This window comes from Acanthaster planci, linkage group LG18 (assembly GCF_054643075.1).
Source record: "Acanthaster planci isolate LZ-2023a linkage group LG18, COTS_SCS, whole genome shotgun sequence".
NCBI classification, from domain to species: domain Eukaryota; kingdom Metazoa; phylum Echinodermata; class Asteroidea; order Valvatida; family Acanthasteridae; genus Acanthaster; species Acanthaster planci.
Genome location: NC_141794.1, coordinates 10,751,639 through 10,775,219, shown reverse-complemented (window position 1 = coordinate 10,775,219; position 23,581 = coordinate 10,751,639). Strand labels below are relative to the sequence as shown.

Below are 23,581 nucleotides of genomic sequence, written 5' to 3'. Positions count from 1 at the left end.
GGTGTGAGCATTTAATACCGAGGGGTGCACTGTCCCAATTCAAAGAAAATTCGCCGCCGGGCCGAGGCGCTTAAAAAGTACCTCTACAAATTCTTTCGGAAAGGAGTCTGTGTGGGCCAAGAAATTGTGTAAGTATATGGCCCAGGATCAACTCTCTAGGTCAAGGGCTCACATTCGGGGCAAAACGGACAAAAATGTTATTGAAAAAATGTCGGAAGAGCCTTCAAAAGTCTAGGGATGTTATTTGACAAATGGCTGAGAAGACTTGGAAACGTTCATTTTTTTGGGGGGGGGGAGAGTTTGCTTTTGGCGGATAATTGAAATTTTAATTGGTTTACCTTCTACAATTTAAAAAATCAAATGAAATCTGAAGGACCAAAAGTCAGATTTTGTTATTTTTTGCTTGAGAGGCTTCAACCTTGGGACTTCGGTTCATTTTACACCATTTCCGATCGAGTTCAATTAGTGCAGCGCACCCTGGGTGATGTCCTTTGGACTCCACTGTATCAGGCCAGCGTTTATTGCGGTTTCTTTGGCATGAAACGACCGAGAATATTTCTCCCCACCCCCTTCTGCTGTGAGATGGTACAAAATAACCTGGCAACTTCAGGGTTAACACTGGGATAAAACTGACAGAACTTGATGACATTGATTGGTTTCTCCCAGCAATCCCGGAAGGAGGAATTTCCATTGTGTTTGCTGCATCAGAGTCTATCTGCCATAAAATGCTGACAACCATAGAGGGCGCTATTACCACTCCATGAAGGCTACGACATCACACAATGGTAATGGAAAGATTTATACCAGGCAGGATATGGGACGGAGGGGTACCCGCCTCCTTACCTGTCCAATCCCTGTACACACTCTAGACTATTGTTACCTAACACATCCCCCCCTCAGAAGTCTGTAAAGAATTCCTGAGATTCCGATCAAACAATGACTAACACAAAGGCGGCGGGGGGTTCTCTCCATCCCATATCTTGCTTCAAATGAAAAGATTAGAGGGGAAAAAAGAACTGAACACTACCTTTTTAATCGCACAATTATAATGGAAAGAGGGAAAAAGAACTGAACCCTGCCTGAATTCCCTGATTTACATCAGAGCAGTAGTACCCCCACCCATCCAGAAAAGCTGACAAATGTTAATGTTTATAGCAAGATACCAAAATTGGGAAATATTTTCTTAATTGAAAAATTCAGAGGACCTGATGTTTCAATCCTAGCAGAATCTTTCTCCAAGTTATGTGTTCAAGTTTCAACCAAAACAGTTGAATTTTTAGCGACACGTACATGATATAAAGCTGAACATTTGGAAGTGCATTATAGAAAAGTTTGTAAATATATGTTTGACCTAAAAAATATTGAAATACATGCGAGGTCTGAAGATTTTTGGTATTATGTCTTTTAACATATTGAAATTTCTGTTTTTGTCTGATTTAAATACATGCAAATGTGCTGTGCCCTCTGACCTTTTTTGAAATTGCGCAATCCTAACCTTTAAATATAAGTTCCGAAGTCATTTTTATGAAGAGGCCTGTGGCCTGGTGGTCAGCTAGCTGGCTATCAGGCCAGGGGATCCCGGTTCAAATCCCGGGGTCCCCAGAAAAGGAGGTTTTTTTTTTTTTTTTTTTTAATACTAAGTTTTTTAACAAAATTGTGCATGCCCTCCTGGAATTGAACCCAGGTCCTTGTGCATAGCAGTTAGTGTCCTTAACCGCTATGCCATGGCACTTTCTTGAAGAAATGTGCTCGTTTCTAAATGTTAAACCTTCCATTGTTTGGACTTAGAATATTTTTCAGCCAAACTGTGTACTGGAGATAGGCAAGGGTGGAAGGCCTAGGGGCTGGAAGTCTGAGAGCTGATAGGAAGGGTAGAGTGGATGGCTGAGGGCTTGGGACTATCAGTATTAGAGCTCTGAGGATTCCATGGGGTTGAAGGACATAGCTTCTTAATGTTCCATATTGCTATTGGGTTTATTGTAGCCCTTATAAAATTGAGACTTTCAAGGCTCTAAGAGGGAACATTCTATAAGGAGCTTGGAAGATGTTTCAGACTGGCAGGGCTTCCATGTAGGATGAGGCTGTAATGTAAAATCTAAAGATGGAAACAGATGTACCTTAAACTCTGGCAGTGTAAAATGGTCCAGATTAGGAGAAGGGTCAAGTGGCAAAGTACTACAGTTTTACAAATAGACATACATATACAAACAAGTGGTTCTGCTAGTTAAAATAAATGAGCATTTATTTCACTTGCAAATAGAAATTGACTGGTTTGATTGTTTTACCTACACACAAAGCATTTTTGCAAGGTAATATTTTCAAATGAAACAAATTTCATGTCAGTGCCATAAGGTCCTTAGAATGCACTAAAAGGTGTTTGGTGAAAAACATTGTTTTAGACATTAATTTGTGATCCCAAATTAGTTAAATTTAAGCATGATGGCCCCTCAAAAATAGTTTTATGACTAAAGATTAAAAAACTATTTAAATCAAATACTTCTTTCATGCACAGAGTAAGGCCCTTAGAGTGTTTTCAAAAATTACATTTTTGCAGTAATGACCTTTCAGTACTGAGCCAACAATTTGGGGACTTGCAGTTTTGTGATAATTTTAAGTGAGAGACTTTTTTCTAATGCTCTGGCAACGTGGATGTACAAGTTGGAAAATACAAAATGCACACAGAATTTTGTCCAAGGAAAAACTTCTAAAAATGAACAAAGAAATTGACTGGAGCAGGATTTGAACCTGCGACATCTGGAACACCGTACCAGCGCTCTACCAACTGAGCTATCCAGCCCTATATCAACAGTTACGTGTAAATTTTTCATGCCAAGATACATACATCTTCAAAGTGCTTCCTTTCTGAGACTCAGAATCACAAATAGCGCCCTCACATTACCAGAATATACTCATAAACAGTACCCTCACATAACTGCAATATCATTGTAACTCATAATAATGCCCTCACATTACCACGATATCGATTTAACTCATAAACAGTGCCCTCACATAACTGCAATATCATTGTAACTCATAAATAGCGCCCTCACATTCCGCAATATCATTTTAACTCATAAACAGAGCCCTCACATTACTGCAATATAATTCTTACTCATAAACGGGGCCCCCACATTACTGCAATATCATTCTAACTCATAAACAGTGCCCTCACATGACTTGGTTAAAATCCAATTTTTTATACATCATTTTCGGGGCCGTAAACAACCTGGACAAGGTGCTGACCAAAGTTGTTTTTTTTCCAGTGTTGTGAGACTTCAGTACTCTGTAGCGGACGTTTCTTGTTTTGATGCCAGAAAATAGCCAAATTAAATGACGCTCATTTTTTGCCATGTGAATACCATTTGTTTAAATCATTAATCAACTACGTATGATCCTTTGAGTAGTGTACAAATGCAGATAGACTTGCTCCATCACTAAGGTGGAAGCAAGGAACTGCATCTCTGAGAAGACTGAGTCCTTTCCTTGCCTTTTTGTGAATCAATGCCTAAGATTCTGACGAGGATCCCTCATGCAATCTTGGAAACTGTTCCTCCTCAGTGACGGAGGCGAGGACTGGCATCTATCTGAGTTTTCTTCCTCTCCTTGGCATTCTCATGAACCATATCTGGGAAGTCCCATAGGATCTTGTCCTCCATCTTCCTTCTCTCCAGGTTGAAGGAGGCGAGGGCGCTCTTCTCATCAGCATCATGGTCTGCTTCTCCTGGTGCATACCCACAGCTTTCATATGAGGAAGTCTGGGGAAGAAATCAATCACAAAAGGAACCAAGTTGGAGCAGAAATTGAGACCTTCCTTAAAAAGTTATCCTTGTACGCTCCTTATTTCTACACCTTTTATTTCATAAAAACCTGTTCGTGTCTTAGACTATTGCTTTTCATCCATTTTCATGTTAGAAAATGAATTATGACAAGAGGATTCCTTTGACACCGCTGACCCATTCTGAAAGTCTGAAAGTGATTTGTACTCTTTGTTAAAAAAATTTTTCCAGACACCCCTTTAGGGTTTAGTAAATCAAAAAAGTGACATTATTAAACACTTAAAATTGTCTTTCCCTTTTCCTGACAAGTAGAGGGCGCTGTTTTACAGCAATACTGTAACGTCAATCAGGGAAGACATCGAACCTACAATATCTATGGACCAACAGCTCCTACAGAAATCAACAACAGATCCCGAAAGCGTGGGCAGTAATATTCAAAGAGTGTGCACAAGTCTGTAGAGTTGGATACAAATTGGAAATTTTGGATGGTGACTGAAAATACTGTTAAGTGTTTACAACGTGGTTCTTTTTTTGTGTTTTGATTCAATATTTATCAGAATTAAGGTAGATCCTTCTTTAAATAAGAGCTCTGAACACCTACATTTTTGTCCATATTTTTTGCTCAGCTTCAAAAAGCCTGAACAAATTCCCATAATGTATTTGATTTCAATTTTTAGACTTTATTTTTGAAATGTTTTGGAAACACAGTTCTCAGTGCTGTATCAGATAAAACTTGAGAAAATATGTTGAATTTGCTTTTCAAAATACTAAATAACAGGGATGTCAGGAATTTATTTGAATTTTGCATAATGTGCACCTTGGCTTCTACTAATGACTCGTAATAATTATTGGGCAATATTATGAGGAAGAAAAATTGAACTGTGCTGGGTTAGAATTTTAATAAAAAGACCAACAGGGCCAAATAATATTTGATGGACAATTGCCCCCAATTCATTTTCTTGATGTAGAGCAGTGCTGCACAGCAAGTCATGAAACCCCAGGGGACAAGGCAGCCGTTTGCTTGTGGTTATTAAAAATAGAGACTTTCCTTAAATTATGCCCCTGCTGTTGTCGATCTAAAGGTATTTTATGTCTATGATTAGACGCTTCATTTCATGAGCTTTACTATCAAAAACTGAAACCCAAATTGCTCCTTGACAGGTTGAACATGTCTCAGGAAATGTGGACCATTGATCAAAGGTCATTTTTCATGAAACAGCACTGAACCATGAAGGAAAAGGAACTTTAGGCCAGGAAAATGTGAACAATTCCAGTATAGTGGGTACATTCAACAAGCTTGCTTTAGTTCAACAAGGGCTTAACCTCATCCCTATCGTCTTGCTTGGTTAACACAATGCACAGAACCATTCCTATGTCAGGGTTGCCCTAAAAGCTAGCCAAAAGCACTCGAGGGTGGATCCAAAACCCAATTTTGGGGGGGAGGGGGGACAAACTTGATTCTGGGGGCCAGTTTTTTATTTTTAAAGTTATTTGAGGGGTTAGGTTACATTTCCACTTTTCAAAAGAAGGGAACATAAACAGACCAAAAAGATCCTTTCATTTTTTCAAATGAAAACAATTTTTGCTCCTTTTTTGGTCGTGACCCCAATTGGCCCATCCGCCTTTCCCATATTCATCCTTGCAGAAAGCCAGCAATGATATGAAACACAGGACTCTTACCTGTCCTACTTATGACGTAACCTGCCTCTTCACTTTGGAGATTTCAACGGTCAGTCCACTCGCACCATGACGCTAGCCAGCCTCAACGTTCATGTAGGCAGCCATATCAGTACATACACCTGGCCATGCTGGCAATGAGGCTTTCCCAAATCTAACCACAGGGAAAAATGACAAAAAACAACAAGAAAAGGTCACCTAAGGTTTTTCAGTGACACTGTATTAATACTTTTTCCCCAAATGAGCAAAACACCCACGTTTCAACCTATCACCACATAGACTCATATTGTGGGTGGCTGTTAAATCCATAAAAACCATACAGTACTGGGGAGTGCAGGAAGTAACAGGCTGGGTGGGGTCAGGGCCCAATATCACGGGGCTTCTGAACACAGAAGAAAAATCGTGCTAACTTCAGCAGAAAAATGTGCTAACCTTGAGCACTATTTCATGGTGGTGCCCGGGTTGGTTGTGCTAACGGTTGCGCGCAGATAGAGATTTCTGTTACATCACAAAGTGTCAGCAAATCTTTCCTCCAAGGTTAGGATGCATTTGAGTGTACTTACTGTTCACGGTATGCATGAAATACGCAGAGCCTCTGTAAGTTAAGCAGCGCCAAGAAATTGGGCCCTGATTGTTACAAGCAAGGTTCCCACGAAATCTGAAAATCAAATTCAGTGACCTTTCCTGCACTTTCCAGAACTAAAATATGACACTTTCCATGGCATTTAATGCCACTCTGCACAGAAAATTTGTTTGGTATAATAAATGGGAAGACTGCCATAGCCACTATCCATAACCACCATCAAAATCACCCTTGTACAAACTTGATTTCCATGACTTTTGCTCAGACCAATTTTCCGTGAGTTTTCCATGACTTTCCAGGACAACTTTTCCCCCAGGATTTTCAATGACTATGGGAACCCTGTGCAAGGACAAATGGATTTGAAGTACTGTACAGTCTATCATTTGTAGTTATCCAAAGGTATCCAAAATTGTTATTGAAAAGTATACTTGGTTTAGATAGAGGAGAAGCTTTGAGAAACCGTTCCTTCTGGCAAACGGTCATCATGAAGAAAGAATGATATCAAGCATGCACCTTCTCAAATGTTTGGAAAATCACTATTAAAAAGGCGAACAAGTGTTGACACGATGTACAGACACTAGCAGTTTCTATAATTCATCAGCTCAGGGGGTGATGAGGTGTAGCTGCAATCGACTGAATATGAGAATGTTCCCAGATGCTGAATTCAGCCACAATTTAAAACATGACTCAGCAACTTTTGATCTGAAATCTAAGTCCTAGAATAGTTTTGTCAGAATATGGAGCATTCACTATTACGCTCATGACTACTTTTGTTGTAAAACAAGAGATGGCTTACTCTACTGAGGCAGTGATGCCAGAAGATGAGCCCAGAGGAAGGAGACCAACCACACTACTATCATCTTACTCTATCAGGCCAGTGATGCCAGAAAATGAGCCCACAGGCAGGGGACCAACCACACTGCTATCACCTTAATGCCTGATAAAAAAAGTAACAAAAAGGGAGCAGTTATGTCTGTATGCACTGTAATAAATGTATTTTTGTTTGAACATGTCCCCAGCAGAGTTGTGATTTTTAAGGCAATGTACAAAAGGTTTGGCTGAGGCTAGATGATTAAAGCCTCAAGTGAGTGGCTTCAGTCATTTGCCACAGACTTATGTAATTATGTCAGTCTAAGCCGGCCAATTCGAAAAAGTCCATCTTCAGCCAGTTGACACATGTACAAACAACAGGAGGTGCCCAGTGACTGCTTTCTCAACTCAACAAATTGTGAAAACTCTGGCTGTGTGAATGGAAATTCTTGAAGAACCTCTGAATTTTACCCAAAAAAGCTGGGGGGGGGAAAGGAAAGGGAATCTACCTCCCTTTGACATATTTTCCAATATTATCATGGTGCATATTTACCAGAAGCCTTCTGGAGATTTGTTTGAATAACTCTTTTTGGTCATTCTGACACCATTTTTGTGAAAATCCAACATACCGTTCTCACACAGCACCTTTATTCTGAGAGAGGTTAACCAAGAATGTATGCTTTTCCTCTGCCATTCCCAACTTCCGAGTGACTGTCAAACCATATGACAGATTGAGATAAAACTTCAATATTTTTACTGAGAAGGAAAGTAGGGCCAAATCTACATGCACCTACAAAAATTGATTTCTTCACAGATGGCAAATACATGTATGACTGACAAGTGACAGCTTTTCTACCTGCTGTTTTATCTATCCATTATTCTTGCTTCTCATCACTGTCAGAGTGGCTGTCACTTGGGTCCTCACTGGAACTTGAGTCTCTCTTGAGCCCGCTTCTTGAGAAGAACAAAGAGGAGACTTTTGTGTCAGGCTTAATAAAATAAATGTACATGCAATGTTAGATTTCTGGAAATACTGATATGCCCAAGTTTGTCAAGCTGGCAAGAAAGATTGGGATTTTGCCCTCTTATCTGTGGTAATTAATGATGCATCCAAGTGCCCGGCCTTCCCAAATTATAAGGCCAGGCATCTCAAGCACATGTCAGTTTAGGAATATGTGTAAATAAAGTGTCCATGCCATACATGGACAAGTACAGGTACGCTAAAGTGTGTCAAAACTAGCTCGGAAGAATTTTTTCATGCTGCAGCCATGTGCCTGCCTTCCAGAGCTGACGAGACCGAGTTGACTTGGGACCAAGTTGACCTCAGACGGAGTTGACTCAGAGCAAGTTGATTCCAGACCAAGTTGGCGACTTCACACTGATGAGTATACAGTGTGTTTACATTGCCATGTTTCGCCGGACCACATCCAAATCTTTAAAAAGGCAATTTGTAGAGTCTGAGTTGCTCAGGCTATTAACTGATCTACATCATCCTGACATGACCGAAGCAGTCGGGTCAAATACCATTTTAAAAATTCAAATATGCACAGCATGCCAAAGTGAAGTTGGGCTTGTTGGGCTTATATCATACGGGATGGCCTCATATTACAGCTGCACGTGAGCACATCATCACACCTAGCTACATGTAGCTAGCTCTGAGTGGAACGTTAGTAGGGTGAGTGCGGGAATTTTCGACCAGGAGGAAAATTCGACCAACTGCATTCAAAAACTACACAGCTGGTAGAATTTCTTGCTTTTCTTATGTGATCAAATACCCCCACCTTTACCCGGTTCCTCTGTCTCGAATTTGGACGTCCAAAATTAAAAAGGGGGAATACGAACACTCCACTCAGTGCAGTTACATCACACCAAACGACTTGCTTGGGAGGGGCAAACAATTTGCAAGATGTGTGCAAAATTTAAGTGGGCATAGGCCTCCTAAATACTTGTGTCATTTTCAGAGAAATGGGCCATGTACATGTAGTGTAGTCATGCCTTTGTGTTGATCCTAGTCCTACTCCTACTACTAGAACATAATATGGTCTCTTCCTTTCTTTGTGGTCTCAACATGCTCAATGACTAACCCTATGAATTTTATTCCTGTAAAGAAAGGACAAGTGTGGAATATCAAAGCAAAATCCATTGTACTTACTCCATATCACGCACATGTAGGTGTGCCAGCGATTCCTCTAATTTCTTACGTGTTGTCGTGATGATAGTTGATAAACAAAGTCGCGAAAATAAACGGATTGAGCTCATTTAAAGCGACCACTGTGCGCTATACACACATGTGCCACCCGTGTTGTTTGCAGTGTGTCTGTCCGTAGTCGGCGCGGTCCACCCATGTTTTTTCTCCTCCGGGTACGGTCTATGGTCCGCCATTCTGAAAATGGGTTTTCGATGCAGCGCGAGTTTAGTAACATTTTGAGCGAGAGCGGTAAAAAGCGCCCTCACTTGAACGCCATTCTCTTTTCCTTTTTTCGTTGGCCAACCAGTTGACAAGTATTTGTTAAGCCTCTTGTTTACTTAATTAATAAAGCGATCAGGCTGCTGCACACTTGAGATCATAAGCGCCACGGAGCCCGCCTTGTTTGTTTCTATGCTAATGAATATTTCCATATTCCTTGACCAAAGCCAGTCATTCCATTATATTGTGGGAGGACCTCGGCATCCGACTCCGAGGCTTTATTATGAACTAAACGGAGACGAGGACAGCGTGACCACCATATTTTAAAGATCTCTCCCGATAGACCGTCAGCGGCTTTTCAGATGAGTAGATCTTTGTACATTATGCACTGCGCATAATGAACGGCCATTTTGGTTCCATATTCTGAAGTTTGCGCTACTCACTATTTACATATAGGCTATACAGTTCTGGTCATTATACAAGGCACTCCTGTTCCAAAGAGCATAAGAGCATTACACAAAAATCAATCCTTCAAAATCACTCAATTATGTTTTGTAAAAATATTGGCCACTACTGTTGTCCAAATCAGCTATTTAACATGAAAAGCAAGGTTAAAGTCGAACCTACCCCAAGAACGTAGAAAAGTGCGATACATAATTGTATACAACGCTACGGGAGACCATGTTGTTTTGCAGTGGATGACGTGTTTGGCTCAGGAATACGGATTCGTCATTAGCATGAAATCTAAAATGTTGATTTTTTCCCCATTTATTGCTATAAAAGAGGGGGAAGTCTATCGTAGCACGGCGTGTAAATAAAGTTGTGCTTCATTACTCAAAGTCATAAAAAAAGCTTTCTTCCTTTAGTCTGGTCAAGAGCGGGTCGCGCCAGACTTTTTGTGAGTGTCAAAGACACTGAAGTTGCTCAGGGTTTCAGATATTATTAAGTCCAAATTGTAAGCTTTCCTGAAGTAATTTCAGAAGCTGAGACTACAACCATAGACCTGTACGCGATAGCCTCGGTAACATCAACAAGGGTCCTCCCAAAAATATAGCGGTGTGTCATAAATATTATTCATCAAAAATAAAGGCGACAGTCGCTACAATACAAAGACTATACCGATGTGGTAAGGGTCTTGTCAAAGTCAGCTTCATTTTTGGTAAATGACAACCAGCAGTAAAGCCAGGATTCTGAGCACGGACAGTGAGTGGGGGGGGGGGCTTTACTTACAAATGGGGGGGGGCTGACTGGATGTTGGACATAATGATACATGTTTAATCGTGATCACATCAAGTAGGGGCGACTGGGGGCGACGATTTTTCATGGGGGGTACGCCTCTGCCCCCCCCCCCTTTAGCCACGCTTCTGTAATCAACACACTTGCTATGGATGTTTGATACCACTATAGGTCACGTGACTTGGCGCAATCGGTGTATACAACGATCCAATTCTGTGCACAGTTCAAAGCCCAGACCACGTAGAACAAAATAAAACCGCAAGCCTCCGACCTTATAATTGATGGATTGTGATCGAGTGTTCGCGAAGTGGGTGTTCAAGCCGAGCTATATGCTACGTCGCTGAGCTGGACAGGTAATAAGCACTCGAATATATGGACACGAGTGTATGGGATCCGGCGAATATATTAAAGAGCGGCGTCAGCATTGCGCTTGCAATTGCGTTCGCCAGTGGGAGTTACGAGGAATACGCGCAACAGGTTTACACATGGAACACTTTCATGGCATCAGTGATATGAGCCCACTTGTGAACGAGACTTTGCCGACGGTGGTTGACGATATATACCAACTTAGCCCGGCTTTGATCGCTTTGCGGACAGCCTACATAGCCCTGACCAGCCTGGTAATTATCCTAGCGAACGTCCTGACACTGGCCGTGATGTGGCGCGCAAGGGGAGACTTCCCGCCCGGCTCCACCAAGCTCGTCATGTCCTCCCTCGCCCTGTCGGACCTAACAGTTGGGGCGATGACCACGCTTTGCGTTCCCCTCTCCGTCATGGACAGCTGGCCCTTCGGGGACCTCGCCTGCACGCTGGTGTGCTCAGCTGCGACCTTGGCGAGTAGCATCTCGATCGTAAATCTCATGAGTCTCACACTTGATCGCCTGGTTGCCGTTACGAAACCGTTCTCATATCCCACGCTAATGTCCAGAAACCGAGTCTTATGTTTGACGTTATTCCAGTGGATAGGCTTGACCGCTGCTGTAGCGATTGTAATGGCCACCGTGCGACCTACGGTGCGATATAACCGGGCTGCCGTCATGTGCCTCATGGAGACCGGCGAAGAAGCCCTTCCACTGGATGTAAATTTTCTCTGTCTGACTTTAATCTTTCCCATAGCCATAATGATGGGAATCTATGCCAAGCTCATCCACACCAGCAACCAACAGGCCAGCAAGATTAACACCATCAACACATCCTCCCGTAAGGAAGGAAATTCGGCCAAAGCCGGCAGCGGCAAGGCCGTGCGGCTCTTCTGCGTCGTGGTGGTGGTGTACACGGTCTGCTTCCTCCCGTTCTCGGCGGCCAGGATATACGCCGATCTCCACCCTCGGACCCCGCTGCCACCGGCGCTGGAGTTCGTCTGCGCGTGGCTTATCGTCAGCAACAGTTTCTGGAACTTCATTATATACATACTCATGAATGGAACTTTCAGAAAGCTCGCCAAGCAAATACTGCAGCAATTGTTCAAGAGATAACTCTGACTCCCGATCAGGCACTCATCGTGATTTTCTTAATTCATAGATACCAAAATGTTGCCATGATCTGCGTATAGTACTGCTGTAAGCCTCATCATGCATGCAATTCGTTCTCTGCCGTTCATCAGACCTTGAGTCAGTTATACGTTTTTCGAAAACACGTTTTGATCTTGAATTATTAAATTTCATTTACTATTTGATTGGATATACATCCCTTATTTACAACTGGTCATAATGAAAATGAATTAGAGTTTCATCAAAACAACCAATAGTTTAATAGTACGACGTGCCATTTTGGCAATCCCACATGGTCAAACGTTCCTTGCTTACATCAAACCTTAACGATTATGATTGATATCAAAATCACCTTTTAATTAACTCACTCTCTGAGTGGCTCCTGAGAGGTATCTACATTGGGTCTTTGCAATACAATTTTCTGCATCAATGGCTTTGTTTTTCAATTAATCTTATTTCATATTCATTTTAAAATGTATTTGTCGTTCCTTAGGTTTCTGCTGCCTTATTGGTTTTTATGCTGAGAATTCAAATATTCATGAGCCAAACTGTGATGTCATTCCGGGGAGAAAACCCCAATCACGCATTGACTGGTGCACAAAAATTGCTGGAATTATTGAGTATTTGCTTTTTCTAAGTTTCCTTTGCATCTACTTGGGTGCTTCGATCGTTGTGTAAGTACATGATACTGTGGCGGTGTGGTTGTTTAAAAACGTAACGTAAGTTTGAGGATCAAGTCTGAAACCGGTTGGGCTTTTGACTCCAGCCTAAAACTCAGGTTCCTCCCCGGTCCAGAGATCACTCAAAGCGACCTTAAGGCTAAGGGATCAGATCCGTTTGGGTGGAAATATACAGCCGATTATGATGACTGTGATGCTCTGTGCCAATTAGACAATAATAAAACAAGGACACCTGACCTGCGTAATGCTACACGGAGACAGTCTGATATGCAACGCCCTATAGCAACACGCCACAGCGAGAGCACCACACATCTTCGCTGAACCAGCAGAATCTTTAAAAGGAGTAAGCTCCGCCCCCTTACGCGCTCGCCTTGATCAAACGCAAACCAAAGAGCTTACTACCTACACACACGGACGTATATAAAAAAAACCTGGACTAGCAACGCCTTTGTATGAAAAAGAAGCCAACCAGCGGCCATTTTACCGAGCCGAATACAAAGGCGTGGGTTGGCTCCCTACTATTGACGTCAGGAAGAACAAAGGCGGGCATTACCAGGCAAGCTTTGTATTCAACTCGGTAAAATGGCTGCCAGTGGATTCAATGACTCTATAAGCTGATTAAGGGCATTGCGAGTCCAGATTTTATTATACACGTCCGTGCCTACACAGAGCGCTACGCTCCGCCCATCCTGACGTCACACGACGGGCGTGTACACACTACATTAGTCCTCATTATTATGCACAACAAAAGTTACGAAAGTCTGTACACTTTCCGCTACAATACTGAAGCAGTGAGCAACCATATGAGGCCACTTGATACTTCAGGCGAACGCAAACGCGAAGCGAATGTAACGTCACGAAACATTTCCAGCGAAATTTCGCGTGAGTTGAGATGTGTTCAACTTTCTCGAATTTGCACCTTGAATATTTGAGCTGCCCTGACAAATTCGAGTTAATTTTCGCTTTCGCGCTAAGTATGAACCGACGTTTACCCGAAAATGTTTTCAAGGCAAAATCTGATCAGAAAAACCCCACAAACTGAGCAGTGTCTTTGATGTGCTTGACATCTCATCAACAACAGCACAAAGCATTATGAGAGCTGCAAAGAGTGTATCAAGAACACTTCACAATCTAGAGCCTTTACCTACGCCTGTCACGACGACTATACACGTAGATAAGTTGTCTCCTTAAAAGCGTGTGTGGCGCCGCGTGCACACAGCTTTAAATTTTCCCCTGACGAAAGCCCCAATTTGCACTGCAGCAGCGATAATCTTAGATAGGAGAATGTCTTATTCTTTTTTTCTCACTGAGGAGCGTTCTGTAATTTATTAACCAAAAAGAAACGTTTCCAGACATTCACACTAAACTCTCTTGATAGGGCCTGTCATAACGTATCTTTTAAATCTGCACTAGCTTATTAAAGGGTCCAATGTGTGCATTTTACAAGGGATTTTTTTGAGTTTCTACTCTTGTTAAATGTAAGAAGTAGGATAACTGATTTAGGTTACTCTCATTGGAACATGCACTTTTCAAACTTTGCCAAATTTCCCATGCCTAACATAATGAACTTATAGGCACTATTTCTGTGAGGTCTTTGCAGGAAGACAATCGGGGGTTCTGTATTGAAATTGATACTATCTGCTCATAAAAATGGGTAGACGGAAAAGGAGGGCAGGTACAACGACGTGCGTCATGCATATTATGATCAGGACGCATAAAATACGTATTGTCAGCTTTCTAGGCATAATTATGCATATGACACACGTCGTTCGACGTGTTGTCCTTTTCCGTCCACCATAAAAACACGGGCGTTTCACAATGGCGCGCCACCAAGAGTATGCAACGCGTTGACCAATCTCAGTGCGCAACAACTGTTGACCCAATGCGCGTTTGGAGAGTGTGGACAGATTTTGGGCACTGTGATTGGTCAATGCATTGCAAACTCTTGGAAGAGCGCTATTGTGAATCGCCCGTCTTGTGAGAACACTCTTGGCCTACCATCATGATCTAAAACAACCTATGACCAAAGTAAAAAAAGACAGCAAAATAGTCAGAAATGGCTGTAACATTGAGGTTTCTGCATCGATGACTTCACACTTTGGGTGATAAATACCAAGGTTTGCATTACTATAATAATAAAAGAAAGTATAATAAAATATGTATGGCATAGAAACAATTTAGAATCAGATTGAATTGGGACAATGATCATCTACAAGTTAGCAAATACTGTTAAATTAACGAATAGCACACACAATGGCCAAACAGACCCAAATAAAACAAAAAAATAAAAAAAATCGACAGGCACTGCAAAGAGTTTCGAATCTTTAAAGATGACAAGTATGTTTTAACTCAATCTGACAACAAAAAAGTGCTAGTTCAGTCATCATATCGTGTTGACATCAACTTCCGTTGGCGCAGTGTTTGATCAGAATTTTCCCTTACACCCTTGTGCCATTATCTCTCACTGAGCTTCCAAACGGGAAGAAGACAGCCCGTGGCGACGTTTTCAGTCCATAATATTTAATGGTTTTTGCAAATATGACAGACGAGCTACTGAGAAGCACTCGCTAGGGACGTTAACAAGGGCATTGTGCATAATTAGACCGTGGTGTCTGCGCCATTTTCCCCTTCGTTCCAGGGTCTCTCTTAGCCACAATATCCATGTCACGAGATGAAATTACTGTTCGTGTAATTTTATGCGTATCTTTTGTTGGACCATTTACCTTAACTGTAAATAAGATTTTTCCCCCACGGATTAAAGGACTTTTTTCTGGGGAGGGATGAATCAGTCATCAGCAACGCATTGATAAAACCATGATCAGTGGAACCTGGGCCAATTTCGAGGTTTTCAATTAAATGTGGTAATTTCATTCCCTTTCCCAGTCTGTCTTTTTCCTTTTTGCTTTGTTTTGTTTTTATATTTCCTGGGGAGGGGAGGTATATGACACTAATGGCCATTTATTTTCCTTCAGTTACCATTTTCACCATGACTCGTGGTGTATGCCTTTCCCCCCTGCAGACTGGACAATTTAGGCTGTTATGTTACTTTGCACGCGCCAATGACTTAGGCAACATGGTGAGACGACTCTTTGTACTCTAGTATTAACGCCACTTCTACATCCAAAAACCAATTTCCTTTATTACAATAGTATACCTAGTTTAGAAGTTTGATTGATGTTTGGTGCATAACAAATGAAACAACATAATTCATTGATTCAGAACTGGGACAATTTATTGAATTACTTCTGTAGCGAAACAAGGCAGGTTCGAAATTTCAAACACGGTTTCAGTTTATACATTGTGACTGACCCTGATATTTCCTCATTGGCCATTTCCTCAATACATAAATTATAATTTTATACGTTGAATCAGTGACAGAAGGCGTTTAATGGCCTTGTAAAGGCACTTACTCTTAGTTAGTATTTCAAGTCAGGATCGCTGAGGTTGAAATTCACTAAACAGATGAAGTTCAAGACTCCACTGAAAAGGTGTCGCTATAGTTTTATGAGTTCATCACCCTAGATCGCTGTCATAACAACCCACTTCAGATCTGACCGCGAGACGCGAGACGCGCCACGCTGCACGACCTGTTGAGCAACTTTGCTGCCTTCAATGTCTCAGCTTATTTTCATGCGCTGATTTCTATAGTAGGCATGTTTTAACCTTCCCCATCAAGCATTCAAGACCAGTGAGTGGATGTTATTTAAGGAGTTAACACTCCAAACCATGAGGGCGTTGATTAAAAACTGCATTTTAACTACTCAGTGCTCTCACTGCGGCATAGTGAATTGAATGAGTATCACCTGTTAAATTTAATTTAAAAAGGACTTCATTGGTAGAATGACTTTCAATGCAGATCTGTTACATTTTCAGGAAAAGCTACCTTTATACGCATTCAGACGAACAGGTTTATCACGGCTGCATAGTGGAAGGGGGTAATAAACATCACAACGTGTCGTTGTCTTGACTTCAGCACAGCCTGCTGAACGACCTTTGACAAACAAACGCTCGTTATTAAAGCTGCCATATGTGTTTGATTAAACCCCAACTTGATGGACAGGTGACCTTATACAGAGGAGATGACGAGTACCAGAATACTTGCTGTTAAAGGAGAAGTCAGTTATACGGTTTAAGTATGGAATGGCAATAATATTTGTGTTTTTGTGTAAAAATTACTCATTTTCGCAGTACTGACATGGCAATAAAGCCCGACAGGCCCTGATTTCAATTTCTTTAATTAATTGAAACGCCTGCTATTATAATTAGTATTATTAAACTGGAGTAGTTGTGGCAATATGTAACACAATAGTTTGGCCACAATTTTTGTAAGTCTCTGCGTATTTGCCAACCGTCTCAGCAGCTTTCTAATAAACTTCCAAATTTCTTAGTTGAAAATCGATTGCCGGAGCCAAAATCCATAATTGGCAGGGCATTCATTCAATTTTGTTCCCCGGAATCTGCGCCTTTTGTGATGCTCACTGATGCGATTAATTCCGAACAGGACAATCTCAGTTCACGTCAGTAAAGTCAATGGACAACCTTAGCCGTTACCATGGCAATCCTTCATTTCGCTCGACGGCCTCATGACATGGGTTCAAAGTACACTGTCAGTAAAAAGAGGACTTTTAAAATGAGGGGAATTGAGGGAAAAATCCGCGGCGAACAATCTGCTATTGTCTGTCATCCCTTGCAGTTAAGAACCACTGCAGTATTTCATACGTTAATCTCTGAATGAGCAGTTGTCCTTGAGACATAGTGTGGAGACAGAGTGACGCTTACACTATTACCGAATAGTCCCCTTCGGTACGCAATCATAATGGTAGCACCATTGCGACCGACACAAACGAGGGCTCACACAGTTGGCAGAGTAGAATCATGTTTAACTTTTTGCGTTGAGTCCTAAAGAATAGATTAATACAAACACATGCGCGCAGGAATGATGGGCTTGCAACGATGTCTCTCTCTCTTAAGTGCCACAATTTTTTCTCGTCAATAAACAAATTAATTTCTCCTGTTATGATGAATAAGACATGCAATCCACGTAGACATGTGTACTAATGACGTCACTCTTTGCAACATGTGCACTTTCTCATAAAGCCAGCGGGGCCAGCAATCCATGCGCTCCAAGCACACACGTCAACAAAGTGTGGCTTCATCAGTACAGAGGTTTTGGTTTTGAACAGCACAGCCAACCACCAACAAAGTAAATCGATTTGCGATACCAGTTCAGCTAAACGAAATGGTTTAACCGGGTATTTCATACCAATTTTTTTTCTGAGTTTACGACGCCAATTTCTATCTACATTTTTGGTCGAATGACGTCACAAACCGTTTCGCGACTGTCTGCGTCTTGACATCTTGCGTGCTGATGGAAATGGTTTCGATCATTCTGAGAAATTAGGCTTAAAGAATAACCAAAATCGCAACAACCACATCACCACATAGCGATCTGGGCCTAAAACAAATCGTTATTTCTTAATGTGACACAGAGGTCAGACGAACTTTAAAGGGCTTAGGAGTATAGGTGGCCCCAAAGTGACCGTGGCCGTTGTCCTGGATGACCTGTCCGGGAGCCAACTCAAACTTGAACCGCTGCATGAGGGTGGTGAAAAAGACAAAGAGTTCAGTGCGGGCCAGGGACTCGCCGATGCAGACTCGAGGACCTGTAGTTGGGAGAACGCAAAATGGTAACTCAGATTGGAAAGTTTTAGTTACATCGCACAAAATCTCCAAGTTCTGAACATGTAACTTGTTAAAAACATGTATTCCAAAATGTATGAATTCAATTTTGAAGGAGGAAAGTTTGATAACTGATCTGGAGTTGATGTACAACATGTGAAGCGCGATACAGTGCTTGGGTTTAAGTGGCAATTGCAAAACTGCCAAGTGACACGAACAGTAAAGAAACTTATAAAATAGCAATAAATAATACACATGTTTTAGTCACTTTCTCATCTCTCGCGTCTTTCTCGCTACAACGCTCCTTACATGGAGCTGGATTTTTGCCCAATTGTCGAAACGCTACCCCTCAAAGACTCTTGGTGGCAGCACACATCTTACTTAGTGGCGACAGAGCGTACGTTTAAGCCGTGTCCGATGCACTTAGCTACGGCTGTCAATTATTCACAAGTGTATGGCAGATTTCTGCAGCCGCTAGTTTCCAGCTTCCATATGCTAACGTAATAATTCAAGCCGTAGCCAGGTAACTGTGCAGTGCTCTGGAAATGATTTAAATACGGCCGGCAGGTCTACTTTTTTCGCCAACCGAAAACGAGAATTCTCTGGCAGTGAACCCTGCAGTCAACTTACCGACACCGAAAGGCATGAACCCTTTCGGCTCAGTGAAGTGGCCTTCCTCGTTCAGGAAATTGTCCGGATCGTACTCGTAGGGGCTCTTGAACTCGCGCGGGTCCCGGTGCATGCTCCACTGCGGACTGGTCACGAACGTGTTCTCCGGTATCGTGTAGCCGGCGATGTGCATGGGCGCTGTGGTGCGGTGCAGAGAGCCGGTTGGCCCCGGGTGCCGCAGGCGGAACGACTCCATCAGGGCCGCCTGGGTGAAGGTCAGACTGCCCCGGTCGGACATCCTCGGCGGCCGGTGAGTTCCAATCACATCATGGATTTCTTTCCGCACCTGAAACATTAATATGCAACTATTTCCGTTGACACAAAACCAAAAGAATTTAACTCATACAAGCATTCAGGCTAAACAGAATTATGGTAAGGTCAAACTCGAATGGAACCCAGGAGGAGGCCAAATTTACCCCGAGGCAAAAAGGAAATGGAAGAACCAAAAATTAAAGCTCAGAAATACAGTAATCTTAGAGGTATTTTTGCTGATATTTTAACGTGGTTGTGGTCGAGTCCATCATTCACATTAATTACAAGTAACAGTTAATTGAAATATCTTGTGTCCTGAGTTGAAACTCAGGAGACGGCTGGTAGAGGATTCATTTAGACCTTTGACAGACTCGACCACATCGCTATAACTTGCGCACGGAGGAACTGAACTGTTTCGTATAGGCTACATGAAGGTCTAATATCTAACATTGCGAATAATAGACCTGAAACACAATGACGTCACACTTTGTGTTTACTTTTATGTGCGTTCTCCTGTGACTCAATGGATCTCACTGCCATAGGAAAGACTATACAAGGCGTGACGTCATGATGTAAAAGGTCTTTAAACACAGGAATCATGAATTAAATGTATCATTTCCTCATTGACAATACCAGTTCAGAGGTTTTAAACATATTGCTTTCTAGAATGTTTGACAAGTATATTTTTTTTTCTAAATACAGAATTTAAAATCAACAAGGAAAATCCGGGGATTGGCAGTACTGTCCCAGATCCGCCAGCACCTTGTACATAAATGGAAATAACGTCACATTTTGCATTCTTTTTCAATCTAGAGAATAGTTATTACTACATACAACAGCCAAGGCTTGGAGTTTCTGTGACTGATATATCTTTATGCAAATTATAGAAATAAGCTTTCAGAATTTCCCGCGCCTATCCCCTATTTAGGCAGTTCACCATTCCACATAGCCACCTTGGGAGGATTGAAATATAATTGCGTTGTTGAACGGTAGGTTCAAACTTTGAAACACAAACCTTGTTCTGTACGTCTTGTCTCATGGTCATCTCAAACACAGCCCACATGAGCGAGTTGATGGTGGTGTCCGCGCCAGCACCAAACAGCTCTCCAATGTTCATCCATAGGTAGGTTTCGTTGACGGGGATCTTGGCATCATTACCTTTCTTGACCTCAGCGATCATCATGTCCAGGATGTCCCGCATGTCGTTGGCGTCGTAGGTCTCCTTGTGCTGGTCGATGACCTTCTGGGCCATCCGCCGGAAGGTCATAATCCCCCGCCGGACGGCGCTGTAGGGCGGCGTCAGGATCAGCAGTGGCCAGACCTGCATCAGGTTAGTCAGCGAGGTGTCGGCGGAGACCTCGCGGATGCTTTCCACGATCTTGAGGAACTCGGGCGAGGAGTACTCCATCCGGTTGCCAAAGGTGAAGGAGCAGATTATGTTGGCCACGGCCATGTTGAGGAGGCGGCGGGGGTCCACTGTGCCGTCGCCCGTCGCTATTTCCTTCTCCAGGGCGCCGCAGAGCTGCTGCGCCTCTTCCTCAATGACGTTCTCGATCTCCTTGGTGCCCACGCCAAAGTGGCGCAGCGCCTTGAGGGTGAAGCTGCGCAGGTCCTTCCAGTCTTGGCCCTCGGAACGGATCAGCTGGGCTATGAGTCACAAAAAAGTCATAGTAAGCAAACCAGCCACTGTTTTGAAATACGGCTTATGCTGATGTTGGAATGTCATATGCCATCACTGGCATTCAAACGTTAGCGTATAAGCTCAGTTTACATAATTTGGGGGCGGTAAATACCACACTACAACAGCCGATACTAGGCCTTGTGTTGGTGTATTACAGAAGGTATACCTGAATTTATCGCTGCTCTGTATATGCTGAGATAAGACATTGACTGAAATGAGCCTGCACAACTTGCAAGAATACAGATCGTCCACACTTGAACTTAGTCAAGTATCAGTTGGCAAATGAAACCACAAAATTCAAACAAAAAAGTTTACACCCGTGCATCAACGACTATTTTTCACAGTGAGCCTATGCTTTAAGAAGTCCTCTAAATGACCACAGGTTATCTCGTAAAAATAGAATAAGGCTAAAAATAAATGTGTCACCCTTGGCTACCAGAGATCATTGCAAATGGACGTGCTGCTCTGATACGCCCGTCCATTTCAGCACTAGGCTTACAGAATGAAACTGCTTCAAGTTTATTTCCTTTGGGTCCATCCATCAAGAGTGGCATTCATTGCAAATGATGGGACCTACATAATGCTTGATGCGATCCAGAGTGCCGTAAGGCAACGGCAAAAGCCCGTGTATTTCCATGTTCGCGTTGGTGTTGATCGCTGTGGAGCTTCTGAAAATTCCATGACACAGCAGTGTGATTTATAGAAAGCTGCACTATGTCGCCCTTCTGAAAACTGATTGCGAGGGATAGGAGCAAAATAATATACCACTTGTAATCATTTTTAATCAAGTGGTTGTGAAGTTTGGTTGTAATTTTTAACTGATACGCCGGATAAACTATATCACTTCCTGAATGTCGGGCATGTACTTCAAAATTAAAGATTTGATAAGTAGGCGTATTTTTGTTCCGGGTTCTCCTTTTGTTTAACAAAAGAAAAATATGTTTTCCTTCATTAGAAGATATCCTGATCACTGACCTGGCATTTTCCTGAGCGAGAAGCCGATGTCCGTCGGGTGGGGCCGGCCGCTGCACACCTCGGCGTTCTTCACAAAGGCCTCCTTGGCCAGCTCCACGTCGTTCAGCACCACCACCAGCTGTGGCCCGAAGCGGATGCTGAAGATGCGGCCGTACTGCTGGCTGATCCGCAGCAGCGCCTGGGCCGGGTTCTTGTAACCCAGCCGGAAGTTGGCCCCGATGAGGGGCAGGCCCCAGGGCCCCGGTGGCAGGTTCTTAGCCGTCAGCCGGTTGTAGGTGTACCTGACCAGCATCAACAGGACCGAGTACAGCACTACATTTCGCAGCGTGAAAAATTGCCACACCAGGTGAATATAGTATCCTACAGCAGCTAATGCGTCAGCCATTTTCCCCTTTGTAGCGTTGGTACATATAGAAACGGCGATAAAATTAATTGAAACACGGATCTCGGGAGACTGAACACTTCCTGAGTCACTTTACACGGTTAAGTCATACTGCCTCTATTGAACTTCAAGAATAGAGACAAAGGCCGTTTAAAAATAAACATTTTCGTACCCAAAAATAGCGCAGCCACGTCGCGCCTGCACAGCTTCAAGATTTTGTTATCAGAGGTCAAAGTAGGAAAATGCAGGTCGGTCAAAACTCGGAGTCCACGCGTTAACGAACTTTGCGACGGATGTAAACTCTTTGTGTGGAATTCCACGCACACGTCAGTTTGACATATTACGCCATATGGACATTCTCTTATTCTATCTCCTATCATGGTAAAAAAAAAACCGCAGAAAATGCTTCTTTTCCTCCCACTACGACAACTCTTTGGAGTACAATTTTTCATGATGATTTACTGAACTGTCACTCTTATTTTGCCACGGATAACCCTGATCCCATAATACCCCTGGAGCTGGTGCTCAGAAAGGAGAAAACACTGCGTGGACACGTGTGAGACCACACGTCTTCTAACCCCACATTATGTGAACCTCTTTTGCGTGGACATCCACACTAGGCATGCCACGCTTGCACGCAACAGCCGCATGACAGGCACACTTTAGATGACACTGATGGCGTCGAGATAGGCGTTAATTACATTCGTGGAACCTCTCACTTTGATTCATATTTTTGTTTCGCTCACCTTTTTTTCAACCACAATAGCATTGTTTCTGTGTTTTGTTTTCACTTCTTCATCGTTCCAATGCTGATTTCCATTTTTAATGAGCTAAACAATTCTTCACACTAACACAATGGGCTCTGGGCGGGACCGAGAGAGGGCTCGATTTTCCTTGAGCAACGGAGACTCCTTTGCTTGATTTATTATTATTCCGTTACTCGCAAGACCATCACGTCGTCAAGAAAGAAAAATATATAATTGGAAAGATCTTGTCGTTCGTGCCGCGCCGAGCGTTGCTGCGTTTATGTACCATTTCTGCAAGTTTGTCATGTCTCCATCTGACAGACGTTTCTCACAGAAGTGTATCGTGACACACGTACGACATTTCTTAGAGAAGAACGGTTAGAAACGTCTTACTGAAACTCCGACTTGAGAGCTTATACTCTATGCGATGCAAGGAGATTGGAAAAGTTACTCATAGAGCACCTAGACGTCACTGGGGCATATCTGCGTGTATTGCAGAGCAGTACATCAGCACTGTATTTCGCAATAAGCTGTAGCG

The 23,581-nt window shown here is 42.6% G+C and overlaps 1 protein-coding gene, 1 long non-coding RNA gene and 1 other non-coding gene across 4 annotated transcripts; all 3 read right to left on the bottom strand.

Annotated features, from left to right (window-relative positions):
* Positions 1-2,215: 2,215 nt before the first annotated feature.
* On the bottom strand, positions 2,216-9,258 carry LOC110978702 (uncharacterized). Of its 2 annotated transcripts, XR_015428332.1 has the most exons (5): positions 8,999-9,258; positions 7,703-7,800; positions 6,833-6,973; positions 5,457-5,607; positions 2,216-3,755 (listed from the first exon to the last, which is right to left on the bottom strand). It is a non-coding gene; the product is annotated as an uncharacterized LOC110978702 (long non-coding RNA). The 2 variants fall into 2 exon arrangements; XR_002598117.2 differs by lacking the exon at positions 6,833-6,973.
* Trnat-ggu (transfer RNA threonine (anticodon GGU)) lies at positions 2,725-2,797 on the bottom strand. The gene has a single exon. It is a non-coding gene; the product is annotated as a tRNA-Thr (tRNA).
* A 6,615-nt stretch (positions 9,259-15,873) lies between the features above and the next one.
* On the bottom strand, positions 15,874-22,530 carry LOC110978635 (cytochrome P450 2J6-like). The gene is made up of 4 exons (XM_022233768.2): positions 21,916-22,530; positions 20,275-20,906; positions 18,969-19,293; positions 15,874-18,322 (listed from the first exon to the last, which is right to left on the bottom strand). The coding sequence occupies exons 1-4, from the start codon at positions 22,298-22,300 to the stop codon at positions 18,135-18,137; spliced, it is 1,530 nt and encodes a 509-aa protein (XP_022089460.2). The 5' UTR covers positions 22,301-22,530; the 3' UTR covers positions 15,874-18,134.
* Between the last annotated feature and the right edge of the window lie 1,051 nt (positions 22,531-23,581).

Excerpts from the sequence above, each read along its gene's own strand:
- LOC110978635 (XM_022233768.2), bottom strand. The coding sequence starts at position 22,300 with ATGGCTGACGCATTAGCTGCTGTAGGATACTATATTCACCTGGTGTGG. Across the intron at positions 20,907-21,915 it reads CTCGCTCAGGAAAATGCCAG|CCCAGCTGATCCGTTCCGAG; the intron begins GTCAGTGATCAG and ends TGTGACTCATAG. Across the intron at positions 18,323-18,968 it reads GTTCATGCCTTTCGGTGTCG|GTCCTCGAGTCTGCATCGGC; the intron begins GTAAGTTGACTG and ends TCCCAACTACAG.